This window comes from Pollachius pollachius (assembly GCF_949987615.1).
Source record: "Pollachius pollachius genome assembly, chromosome: 19".
Lineage (NCBI taxonomy): Eukaryota > Metazoa > Chordata > Actinopteri > Gadiformes > Gadidae > Pollachius > Pollachius pollachius.
In genome coordinates, this window is record NC_136952.1 from 840,824 (window position 1) to 852,963 (window position 12,140).

The 12,140-nt window shown below is 45.4% G+C and overlaps 2 protein-coding genes across 2 annotated transcripts in view; both read right to left on the reverse strand.

Moving 5' to 3' along the window:
- rnf213b (ring finger protein 213b) overlaps window positions 1-9,428 on the reverse strand; it is a 35,937-nt gene extending 26,509 nt beyond the window's left edge. The window contains 22 exon segments of the mRNA XM_079757236.1: window positions 37-189; window positions 490-633; window positions 730-947; window positions 1,037-1,196; window positions 1,293-1,927; window positions 2,053-2,202; window positions 2,299-2,463; window positions 2,596-2,761; window positions 3,094-3,213; window positions 3,688-3,786; window positions 3,951-4,100; window positions 4,622-4,793; window positions 4,879-4,925; window positions 5,321-5,528; window positions 6,080-6,286; window positions 6,400-6,629; window positions 6,725-7,005; window positions 7,141-7,310; window positions 7,440-7,598; window positions 7,711-8,582; window positions 8,883-9,029; window positions 9,335-9,428. Of these exon segments, the coding sequence (XP_079613362.1) occupies window positions 37-189; window positions 490-633; window positions 730-947; window positions 1,037-1,196; window positions 1,293-1,927; window positions 2,053-2,202; window positions 2,299-2,463; window positions 2,596-2,761; window positions 3,094-3,213; window positions 3,688-3,786; window positions 3,951-4,100; window positions 4,622-4,793; window positions 4,879-4,925; window positions 5,321-5,528; window positions 6,080-6,286; window positions 6,400-6,629; window positions 6,725-7,005; window positions 7,141-7,310; window positions 7,440-7,598; window positions 7,711-8,582; window positions 8,883-8,984 (4,608 nt within the window). The 5' untranslated portion in view covers window positions 8,985-9,029; window positions 9,335-9,428.
- A 652-nt stretch (window positions 9,429-10,080) lies between these two features.
- On the reverse strand, window positions 10,081-11,921 carry LOC307090508 (uncharacterized protein). Its single transcript, XM_079757187.1, has 4 exons — window positions 11,801-11,921; window positions 11,558-11,670; window positions 10,700-10,829; window positions 10,081-10,577 (listed from the first exon to the last, which is right to left on the reverse strand). Exons 2-4 carry the CDS (start codon window positions 11,646-11,648, stop codon window positions 10,301-10,303), a joined length of 498 nt encoding a protein of 165 aa, XP_079613313.1. The 5' UTR covers window positions 11,649-11,670; window positions 11,801-11,921; the 3' UTR covers window positions 10,081-10,300.
- Window positions 11,922-12,140: the final 219 nt, after the last annotated feature.

The window sequence follows — 12,140 nt, forward strand, 5'->3', positions numbered from 1 at the left end:
GAACACAATTCTGTCAAACAGTAAAAGTCCTCTGACCTGTGTGAACCTTCTGACTTGGTTTTTGCCATGTTCTCCTTTGGAGGACATGAGCATGAGTTTGTTTTGCAACTCCAGCAGCTCTTCAAGGCTGTATCTCTTCTGTCCATGGCCCTTGCCCACTCTTACAGACATGAGGTTCTGTAGACACCTCTGAGAAGTATGACATGTAAAATGCATTTTAAACAGCCATGGAAATAGAGAGCTTTGCATCATCATCATTGATGCAAAGTAGGTGGAATTGTCTTCCTCACTTTTGGCATTCATTATTTACTTATTTATATTGCAGATGAACGTACAGAGTATTCAGATATGCATCATTCGGCGTACCTACTTTATAGGTAGGCTGTGGACCTTAGGGATCAAAACCAGAACCAATCGGCCTGGAATCAAACACCCTCAGACCTTCAGAATAGAGTACTACTAAGTACTATCATCACCATGACAACTCACCTTTTCTGTGTTTTCGTTGGACCATCCAATCTGATAAACTCCTGTTTCATTGATGGAGGACGCCAGAGCGAGGGAGGACTGCTCCACAGACCCATGGGTCTCCTTCAGTCCCTTCAGCCAGCTCAACAATCGTGTAGAGTCCCTCTGCAAGTCGAACCCATTGGCATTAATGTCACTAGGCTCCAGTCACTCGGGTCGTTTCAACATTGCATTCTCAAAAAAAAAGAAGAACATTTGTACCAATTTATCCGGTAGTTTTCCGTCTCGTTGCTGGGCGTCCCACACCAGTTTGGCCAAGGTCATGAATTCCTTAAAACCCGCGGTGGGTCTGAGGTTGTAGAGCAGTGGCCCGTAGCCCATCACTGCATCATGGAAGCAGGCCACCTGGTCGATCTCTGTGTCGTTCTCTCCAGCAGATATGGACGCCAGCTCGACAAACACCTTGACATCGCCCATGTCTGTGGTGGGAGCGTGAGACATCCACATGTAACACAGAGACTGGGGTAGTTGAATTGGAATACTGTCAATAACGGAGTCTTGTGCTCACTCTTTAGGTTCTCCTTGACCCAGGTGACCAGAGTGTGGCTCCTCAAGAACTCATCCAGACACAAGGTCTCCTGCTTGGTGACGCTGGAGAGTTGTTGCTTGGCACTGATCAGTTTGGTCGAAAGTGAACCAAGGGTCATCTGTTTGAACGAGTCTTCTTGCTGTTGTGCAGATAACAAGACATATGAAATCACAAACACAACAAAGCCCTGAATCATTGCTATATTAATTATAAGCAGAGATTTAAGGGAGTTTACCAGTTGGGTGAGATTCTGGATCTCGTGGAAGCCTCCTTTGAGCTTCATTTGATCTGCGATCTGCAGCACTGAACTTGCTGCGGCAGCCACCCCGAGGACCTGCCGATAGTCCTGGATCTGAGCGAGCCTCGCCTCCACCCAGTGGTCCTCAGGGGGAGGGTGGTACTCATGGAGTTCTTCCAGCTGGGACATTACATCAGCCATCAAACTCAGCTCCTGCTTCATCAGTTTCCCGTCTCCACAGTCCCCTGCGTCCACCAGAACCTGGTCCAGACGTTCAAACGTGATGGTGGCGTTGGCGATTTCAAAGCCATGCTGGTAATAATCGTCTAGCAGTGGTCTCCAGATCAGGTCGCAGGCCTGCGATAGGGTGACCGGAGCAGACACTGAGCTGCCTGATCTGTTTGCGTCCAGTCTCCCAGCCAGTCTGTCCCAGTATGCGAGAATCAGGTTGCTGTTGTGAAGTCGATGCATTTCTGAGGCCATCACTAGGATCTTTGGGCTGAGTGAATACCAGAGGACCTTCCGGTCAGACTCCACCTGGTCTCCCAAATTATTCACCAGCATCAACTCGTTCAGGCTTACTGACTGGATGTCTTGTTGATGTTGCTCTTTGAGTGTGAACAACTCAAACACTGGATGAAAATATAACTAAGTTACTGGGGACTCAATATACGATCACAAACCCACCATATGACACAGAAGGGTGTGCAAGTAAATTGAATGGAAATGTAAGATAACAAACTCAGTCATTAATTACCTGTGATGCTTTCTGTGACTTTGGAAAACATCTTTATCAACGAGTTCACATGCTGTTGTTGGTGATGGAAAAAGATGAGCTCCTGGTTTCTCTGAGCCAGAATGTTCTCTGAATCAGCTGGAATGGCCTCCAAGGTCCCACTCTTTCTATCTGTAGAGGACATCATTGGGGAGGAGTGGTTTGAGATGGGTCCCTTTACACTTGCAGGGAAATTGAGCAGCATGGTATTAGAATAAAGCAACATACAGTTGTGGTAGAGCTTCTTAAACTGGTCTTTGTGCCCAAGGGTGGTCTTCAGATCTCCCAGTGTTACATGCCCTTCAATCAGGGAGTCCACCAGCGACACCATTCTGGCCATGCAGCCTCTGACAATCTCCTCAGCCCCATCCTCCAGGGGTAGTGTCTTCCATTCTACAGCAGACCAATTGATGAACACATTTGATCCACACAATGTACGATAAATGATAAACACTGCAAACAAATGCATTAGAAATGCACAATGGTAAAATTGGCAGTCACAAATACTTTTCTATTTGAACATACCTTGAGACAGAATGCAGCTGATGGCGGACTGCGGATCGAGCAGCTGTAGCACAGAGTTGTGGTGAAACCTTGCAGCTGACTCCACTATAATCAAGGAAAGGATGTTGCCGGGGACATCTTTCATTTTAGAAAAAAGGCTCTGCATCAGCTCCCCCTCTTTCTCTCTCTGCAGATATGGAAGGACAAAATAGGTTGGTCAATCCTGAGCCAGAGGGAGAAACACTTAGGATATCAGACTAGTTAGAACCTGTTGACAAAGTCGTATTATAACAACTCCACCATACCCCATGAATTTATACTTCTGGTGCATCATTGAGCAACCATTGTTAAAGTAATTGAGCTAATGCAGGATTTTCCCCGGTTGTTGTCGTTCCGAAACCCTATTGTTGTTCCTTCGATTGGAGGAAGATTGGAAGCTGATTGGATGACTTGTGGCAGCTGGGATAACGTCGGCACTGTTGCACACTCCACAAGCAACACCAGAGCATATATAAATACCTTGCAGGTGCTTTGAATGGCGGTCTGACACAGCTCCTGGAAGCAGGTTTGTAAGGTACTGTGGCTGAGCCCCAAGGATGAGTCAAGACAACACACCAGGATCCTGTCCTCTTCCTTGGACTGCAGGGACACCAAAGGACACAGCGAACAATAGTGAATGTAGGAGTGAAACAAGAAGAACGTGAGAAAAATCATGTTGATGCAGTAAGTGCCTCACATTCACCCTATTCATACACTCACTAATACATCGATCCATACACAGACAGTGGTGTGAACCATGCAAGGGAACAGCCAGCTCATCAGGAACAGAGAGGGTAAGGTCATTCCTAAGGACACCTCAACAGGTGAGATGAGCTGCCCACCGGATGACCTGCTCTGGCTCTACACTAGCTACTGCTGCTGCCCCGTGTGTGTGTGTGTGTGTGTGTGTGTGTGTGTGTGTGTGTGTGTGTGTGTGTGTGTGTGTGTGTGTGTGTGTGTGTGTGTGTGAGAGAGAGAGCATCCAAATAAACACTTTCCCTAGTGTCCGATGTGTTCGATGGCGTCAGGCAGGCACGTAAAGAACATGTGCCTGGATCTCCATCGTCAGCATACCTGGGTAATCCTGGTCCTCAGGTCCTTCTCCACGGTGGACCTCCACTGGACCAACACTTCCTCATCGGAGCAATCCACCTTCAGCAGGGCATCCCAAATCTAACACAAAATAATCGCCAGAATCATAGAAAATGGTCGGTAATGGGATGGTGGATATCGTAATGATGTACAGGCTATACTATTGCTAGGAAAATTAAAACTATGAAAGAAGCAAGGATCCACTGAAATGCTGCCGTTATGGATGCTTTGTTTTGTGTGCGTACCTCTATCTCTTTGGGGTAGCTGAGTGCTTTGGACTCCGTGAGAAGAGGTTTGTGGAGCAGGCTATCCCGCCACTCGCGAACATGCTGCTGCACGTCGAGCATTTCTGTCCTGTATGGCCGAGTTACGGGGCCGTCCTCAACCTCCAAGGCCTGGGCGACAACAGAGTGAAACACGGCATATAACAAGACGCCACTATTGGCCTAATCATCAAGCGGCCATCTTGGTTCCACATTCCGCACTCCGTTCCATCACCCTGCTAGTGTTTGGAACCAAGACAGAACCAAGATGGCTGAGAGGGGAATAAAGTGGTCAGCATACTTCAAAATAAGAAGATTTCATTTTTGATGGCCGAGACCAAGGAAGACATTTGTAGACAAATTTGTTTTATGCTCCATGCAGTTTCAGTTTTGTCACTGAATATTACATTGGTTACGACCTGTAGCACCTTCATGGAGAACCCGCCTTGCTTTCTCTGACAAGTCACACACAATGTTCGCATTGACCTCATCTGCAGAGATTTCGGCAGGTTACAAAGAATTGGAGGCACAAGAGGTGCCGAAATCACGTAATTGTTTTCTTAAAAACTCAACAATCGTATTTCCCACGTGAAGTATGCTGACCACTTGGGGCCACAGCACAGATGTGGCAAAGCTAAAACAGGAAGACATACCTGTTCTGCAGACACTTGATGGATCATGGCGGCCAGCTTGAGCACTAACTGGTAGGAGAGCAGTACAGTCCGGTAGCACGGTACCAGTTTTGCAAATTTGCATGCGTTCTTGACCAAGTCAATGCTACTCAGAAAGATGCTACTCAGCTTTATGTCTCCTGAATCCATCACCCTATAGGAATTATACAATTAATAAGGATAAGGCAAAATAAGGCACATGAATTTAAGAACGTTTTTTCAATTCCTGTAGACATTACCTTTCTGTTTCCATTTTTGTGATGATATGGGTCAGGATTCTCGTAACCTGTTGCATAGTGGCAAAAAGTCAGAAATTATTAATTTACTAAAGTGGCCGAAAAACACAGGGTGCAAATGATAAGGTGGGATCGGGGGCAGGGTCAGGGGCCCCTTGATGTGATGAGGTCTCATGGAGACCCACCAGCAGAGCTCTTATGGGGTCTTTACTATTTAACATCCAATCACAATTTAAATATATTTATATATTTTAAAAAAATGTGCATGTCCTCTGTTCATGCAAATTATATAACGCGCATAAATATATATCCCCATCCCGATGGTGGATTTCACAATATCTCCCGAGACGTAGCCTAATTTCTCTTGCTCTTATATTGTCTGATAGCTTCTTGTGTGCCCCTGAATGCCCCCGTGTCGTTGGCCCAGTCTGTATGGCAGACTCACCTGCTTGTTCAGGTGGTCTGTGGTGATCCCGGAGGCGTACTGTCGGAGCCTATAGAGCAGAGCCTGGACCAGGAGCCCAGGGTGCACTCCGGTCAGCTCGGAGAACTCTGGGAGGTCCTCCAGTTGGATCAGCGCCAGCCAACCTCGTAACACCAAAGGCATCTCTTGGACCACAGTTAAGTGTTTCTGGATCAAAGTCATCATCATCCTGTGAGAGTCACAATTCAAATTAAAATTTAATCCGTTCAGTGTATTTACCGCAAAGCATTGACAACATCTCAACACACACGGACCAAGTTCCCCCCCAGACTAACACATGATATCCATAAAGTGCGTCCCCAAAGTGAAGTTTGGATGCTAATAGAGCTACTATACCTTTTACAATCATGAACTTAAGTTAACAGTAGCCCTGATAGATATAACCAAACCATTTTTTATATTTTATCCAGTATATTTTGATATATAGAAAAGAAATGTGTCAATAATCCTACTTTAGAGACCCTCCCCCATACTTGTTTGTTTTCAGGGGAGCTCAGATCCTGCTGGCCTCTCTGTAATGTGAACTCTGTCTCTATGGTTACTTTAACACATGCAATACATGAAATAATAAATCATAGTTGAAATGGTTTAACTCTCCAAACCCATGTTTCAAATATGTCAAAAGTTTGTGTTTTGTTGGAAAAACTAAACTTTGTATTCATTCCAGAACGCGGTTGCTTTCGCTGCAACACCCCTGGAGGTAAAGTTGTTCCAGCTTACTTTCTCTTGTCATTCTGTCCCGCTACATTGTCTCTGAAATTGCAGAACTTGACCATGGCCAATCCAGACCAGTTCTCCTCCCCAACAGTAGGACCCATTCCTGGGGCGTCTGACGGCGGCGGTCGGAGCGTGTGGAGCAGAGGAATGAGCAGAAGGACCTCGGACACCTTCAGTCGTACACACGTGTCGATCAGATCAAGAATAAGGCTGCCAGGGGAAGGGAAGCGGAGTGTTGTTGTTTTTTTAAGTGTAATTTGAGAAATTATAAAATAGACAAAGAAAAATCACATGCAAAAAAAAAAAGAACACAAATTATTTACTTCAGTAGATTGTTGAAACTCCTGAACACTTCCTTCAGGTCACTGCTGTTTAGAGTAAGGTCTGACGACAATACTTGGCAGAGGATAGCCAAGCCCTTCACTCCGAGACTCACACTGAACCGTACAGAGAGCACATACACAGATACACACGCTAGAGACCTGCTGCTCATCTGGCCCGACACAGCTCCTTCTAAGATGTGAAGCAAATGCTCTGAAAGCAACCTGGACACCTGTTGAGGTAGCAGGTAATTGCCATGAGAACTGATGATGAATATTAATTTGCATAAGTAACTGTCGTATTTTTAGGAATATTGATTGTACCTACTTTGACCATTGGGGGCTGTGAGTGATCCCGGTAATATATTCTTGGTGGATCACAACTGACTGTGAATTGGAAGTCCGTCAGGTTCCTATGCAGATTCTTTGTGCATTCTTTATCAGATGGAGACCAATTCTCGAATATTCTTTTCAGCAGCACTGACACAGAGAAGTGCCAGCTTTCTGCAATATCTTCAACCTTTGGTTTGCTCCAGCCAGATCCAAAAAAACGTCTCACCATGGACGTGTGCTCCATTCGGCATATATAGCCCTCAAAAAGGTGCAGATCTAAAGTGAAACAACATATATCTAGTCAGTGACTGACAGTGAATCCAGATACATTTACAGTAAAAGACTGCAGGCATTGGGGTCGAACCCAGAACCCCCCCCCCATTTGTGTACCAACATATCTACCGTTCCCACCTTTATTAGCTTTATCCCAGGGAATAAAGATGTTCCTCATGGCTGTCTCTTCAATTTCTTTGTTGCGTTGCTGTATGGCATACGTGTAGGTATGCTTCTGCCCTCTTGCAACATGTCTGTCCTCCAGGGAAAAGCTTGCTTCCAGCAGGAAGCCTTTCTGAGGAAGCTCACTGAAAATGAGACATCCAATCACGTGTTACAATAATTATTCATTTCATGAAATAGACTTTATTAAAGCGTGTTAAAGTAGAGTTCAAGTAGTAACATTAATGCAAAATACAAGCATCATGTATACTTACGATAAATGGGTCACGTTGAGAAAATGCCTTTCACTTTCTCCAAGCAGCAAGATTTTGTCATGTTCACGGTTGAACCGAAATTTCAGATCCAACACCGCGTGAACGTGAAAGGTGAACAAGGGGGTCTCAGAAGGTGAAGACCTCCCTGAAGTTCGGCCGCTGTAATACAAAGAGACAAAGGACATGAGGGTTAGTCAGGCCATGGTTATATTCGGTCAGCTGCAGTTCCAAGCCACTGGTTTGGTTAGGTATCGGTTGGTTTGCTGCTCACCGCTCTGCCTCGCTGTGGGACGCCCTGCGGGGCCTCTCTCCGGGCCCTGGGGGGTCCGACCCTCTCCCCACCTTCGCAGACCCTGTGCTCACCGCTTGTGCGTACGAACCGGGCTTGGCCTTGGCATCTTTCGGCATTCCGGACTCTGGCGCTGAGCTCTTCCCAGAGGGGCCGTCTTCCTTCTTCTGCCCTGCTCCTTTGACGTTTGCCTTCTCCTCCACTGACGCGGCCCGGCCGTCTGCAACCCCCCCCCCCTGTGACGTAGACGTCTGTTGGTCCTTTGGGTTGGACCCCTCTGCCCTGCCTTCTGACCTGGGCGTTTCTTGGGGCTTCTGCCCGTCCTCCCGTCCAACCGCCTGCGGGTCTGGCTCCGGAGGCGCCGGCACAGTCCGGTTCTCCCCAGACTGTCCCATGTCGGGGGCCTTGCCCTGAGTCTCCTCAGTGCCCTCGCCCTCCTTCTGGGGCTCCCATTGCGTCCACTGGGTGCACTGAGCCACTGCTGAAGTCTGCGTTTGCCAACTCCTGGTCTCGCTCTTCCCGGTTTGGGTGTGGACGTGCACCTGTTTTTTATGCCTTTTCAGACGGGGCGACAGGTTGTTCTCCGCGGACTGAAGCTGACTGGTGTGATCTTGATGGTCCACTAGCTGCCCTTCTGCCACCGCCGGGGTCTGAGCCCGCTCCACTGGGGTCTCCGGCACCGTCCCCGCTGGCGAGGTGGTCTGAGGCCGATCATCCACGAGATGCTTCACATCTTCTGCCCCCTCTCCTCCCTGGTAGGCCTGGCCAGACTTCTTCCGTTTTCTTCTGCTTCTCTTGGGTTTCCTCTTTGGGTCTTCAGCTCTCCGACTCGAGGAACTCCTTGGCCTTTCACCCTGGAAGGGACAAAGCATGCTTTGGTTTAACATACAACATAAGTTACAACATACCCTTATCAATATAAAGTACTTATATCAATCTAAACTCCCAAGGTAAATAGATAGACTATAATAATTATAATAATTATCATAATACTTATTTGAATGATTAAAATAAATATATAAAATAACTACTATAATTATTATAATAATAATCATTATTATAATTATTATTTATAATTACATACTATCATTATAATAGCTGACTGATGAAACACGTCTGATCTCAAAGTCCAGATCCATATCTGTATTGCTTACCCGCTGTCTTGTCCTTGGGCTATCGGCCACGCCCTCCTTGGTCGTGCCATCCTTCCTGGTTCCCCGAGTCTCACCCTGCGTTTGATTCGAGTTCTGCTCCATGTGAAGTGACTCTCTGAGGGTGATCAAGACCCCTGTTACCACCTCCTGTGGTAATACAGTCAGCATATCAATACTGGAAACGCTGCTGTCCAATAGCTTTACCTACTCATACTAACAACTTCAAAAAGCAAATGCAAATTATTAGTCCGTTTTTTTCTTTTTAGTTCGATCATTTCTGTACCATATTATCAGGCATAGGCCTACGTGCGTATGCAAATTTGTTGCTTTTTATTCAAAACAACTCTACCATCAACAGCGATTCAACAGCAGTTTTTTACTTAAAAGTAAAATCAAAATACCCTTTAACCACCAATGTCTATATTACAGAATAAGTAGTTCCCGAAACCTACCTGTTCAGGTCACATCTCTGTTTAGTCCTCACAAACACGACTTCATTCTGTCAGAACTGTGCAGCTCTGACTTTTCTAAATGTCTCAATTGATGTTTCCGTCCCAGAAAGGGAACGTCCACAATTGTCTACTGAAGCATTTGAAGTTGTATCTATTTTGCTTTGTTTAGCCATCTATTTCAGACAATACAATTCAGGGATAATAATTACATAACTAATAATAATAAATTAGAAATTGATTGGAAAGTCTTAAACATCCAAATAGTTACATTTATTGGAATATTATTATCTTGAGTGCAATTATTTTTACGAATATCCCTAATGCAAACGAAGTTCAGTTTCGGTTTCAATTCTCCTGTATGTACTGCTCTCAGCAAACATGAAACCTAACGTTTTATATGTACACAATATCTGTTGTCTACTCAGACGATCATCCAGAAATATAACTGTGTGGCCATGTATCCTGCATGAACACATGAACAATGATTTAATCAGAAAAGTACACCCGTTTTGAAACTAACGAGAACTCTTATCTTGTGGGTTAAATTCTCCGTTTTCTTTTGTCTTATTCAAATAATCACGAAACCCAGTCAATACCATAGGCTAGTTGTGAACCATACAGAAATGATTTTGTTTGTGACACTGCAACATGTCAAAGTACAGTGAATACAGAACAGAAGGCAATGTAACGTAATGTTTAATGTTGAACCCCTGAGGGGAAAGGGAGCAGCAATCGAGGCGTCAGTAAGTATTGTTTAATGGAACTCGGTTAAATTACAAAGAAGAACATCCTAGGGCGGCCAAACACCATGTAGGCACCATGTACCACAGTGGCACCTCTCCCACAAGCACAGTTCACCTCATCGTGACAACACAGGTATACAGTTAATCACACAAATATAAAGTCTAATAAAATAATCGTTTCATAGTTTATTTTATTTTTTCACTTCCGCCGGATAAGAGGAGCTCAGGAACCAGCCGGCTTCTTTACGCGTCTGACCACGACTCGAGTCCTTCTCCCCGGCGGTCTGCGTCCCTCCTCGGTGTTCGTGGCGTTCTCCTCCACCAGCTTGCCTGCGGGGGGTCTGGGGCTCCCCCGGGGCGGAGCGGGGCTCCTGCCCGCCCTCACGTCGTCCACGAAGGCCTCCACGTCATCGAACTTGGCCGTGAGATCGCCGAGGCGTTCCTTCAGCGCGTTGAACTCTTTGTAGAGGTCGCCCAGTGCGTCAGACAGCGGCCCGATCCTAGACGATATTAGATACCACCACCATGAAACAAACACAAGTGATTAGGTTAGTTTAGGAATCTGCGGTTTAACGCCTTTGCCGCCACAAACGTGTAGTAAGGTGGTGTTTGATGTTTTCACCTTCCATAGTCCGGCAGCACAGTGTTGTGGTCATGCAGCAGCAGGTCTTTGACCTGAGTCATGATCGCGTATTTCCAGTTGTCTAAGACCAGGGTGAGGTTGGCGCATCCTCTGGCATTGACCTTCTGTGCTAAAGAGACCACAGACAATGTCGACCGAAAAATGAAATATACATTACCTCGATTCACGGTGTTATGTTGTATAGATTTTAATTGTTTACACATGTTTTTTGCCAGTAATGGCCTCATTTGCGTAACCAAGTGTACAAGTATTTATATACATATGTTTAACAATAAATATCGTGAAGTCACATGTTTCACAATCTATAACATGTACATTTATATGAACAACAATATATATTGTGGTATAAGATATATTACATGTATATTTACATACAAGAACATTTATCACAATATATAACATGTATATTTGCATGTATAACAAGATATTTCGTGATACAACATCACAATATATAACATGTATATTTACATGCATCACATTGTGATTGTGTGTAAGCCCATCCGTCATTAGATCAGAAAGCTGGACGTCCTTCAAACATGAAGATTTAGGTTTTGAATTGCACAACAAACATTAAAATAATCTGTGAATCTTGAGCATAGATATGTATTTTTATACAAAAATAATGGATCATTAAATTTAACTTAAAGAAATAGATCACATTATGAAATGATCTATATGCAATATATTTAATTGTGTCCCTTGTATCGTATCGCCATTTCCTTACCAATACCCCCTCCTAGTCGCCAGAGACTAGACTGCCCGGTCGACTTACCGTACGCATGCGGTAAACGAGGTCTACTGATTAAGTGTGAAGACAAGTTGAAGAGGTGAAGTCACCTTCAGACCTGTAGTCCCACTCCAGGCTCTGCTGCTTCCTCTGAGCCTGCACAGCATACAAGGTCACCAGCATCAGACACAAGCCCAGCATCCTGAAGCCCAGACAGCACAACCTGCAACATAAGACAACGCATTAATGAGGATTCACTGTTTGCTTGACCCATCCTCGTAGTTAGAAAACCAAAACTTAAGTTTCGATGGTGACTGATGTTTGGCGTGCAGAATGAAGCGTGGAATCCATACCTCAACGAGACCTCGGTAGAATGCCTTGCCGCTCCGGTCCTGGGATCACAGGCAGCCTCGTCTGGGTGAGTCCAGTTGTGCAGGGTTGTAGATCATCGTGTAACCGCCCCTTCCCTCCAGACAGACACACACCTCCCAACTTTTCCCAAATAGGACGATGCGTCTTTGGACTCCACCCCCAAAACAAAACAAATCCTAAAGCATATGCACTTTAATGGTGCCTCCATTGGTTATTGTGTATCTGCGGTTGATTAGCTCTAATCATTTACAAAAGATTAGGGAACTGCGTTAGGATCAGCCCGTTCTGCGACCCTTCTTGCAGCAGTGTGTGGCCTCTTTC

Bases quoted from the DNA above. Each gene is read 5' to 3' on its own strand.
- LOC307090508 (XM_079757187.1), bottom strand. From the start codon at position 11,648: ATGCTGGGCTTGTGTCTGATGCTGGTGACCTTGTATGCTGTGCAGGCT. The intron at 10,830-11,557 runs GTGACTTCACCT...TGGTCTCTTTAG, and splicing joins GTGGGACTACAGGTCTGAAG to CACAGAAGGTCAATGCCAGA. The intron at 10,578-10,699 runs GTGAAAACATCA...AATATCGTCTAG, and splicing joins GTGCTGCCGGACTATGGAAG to GATCGGGCCGCTGTCTGACG.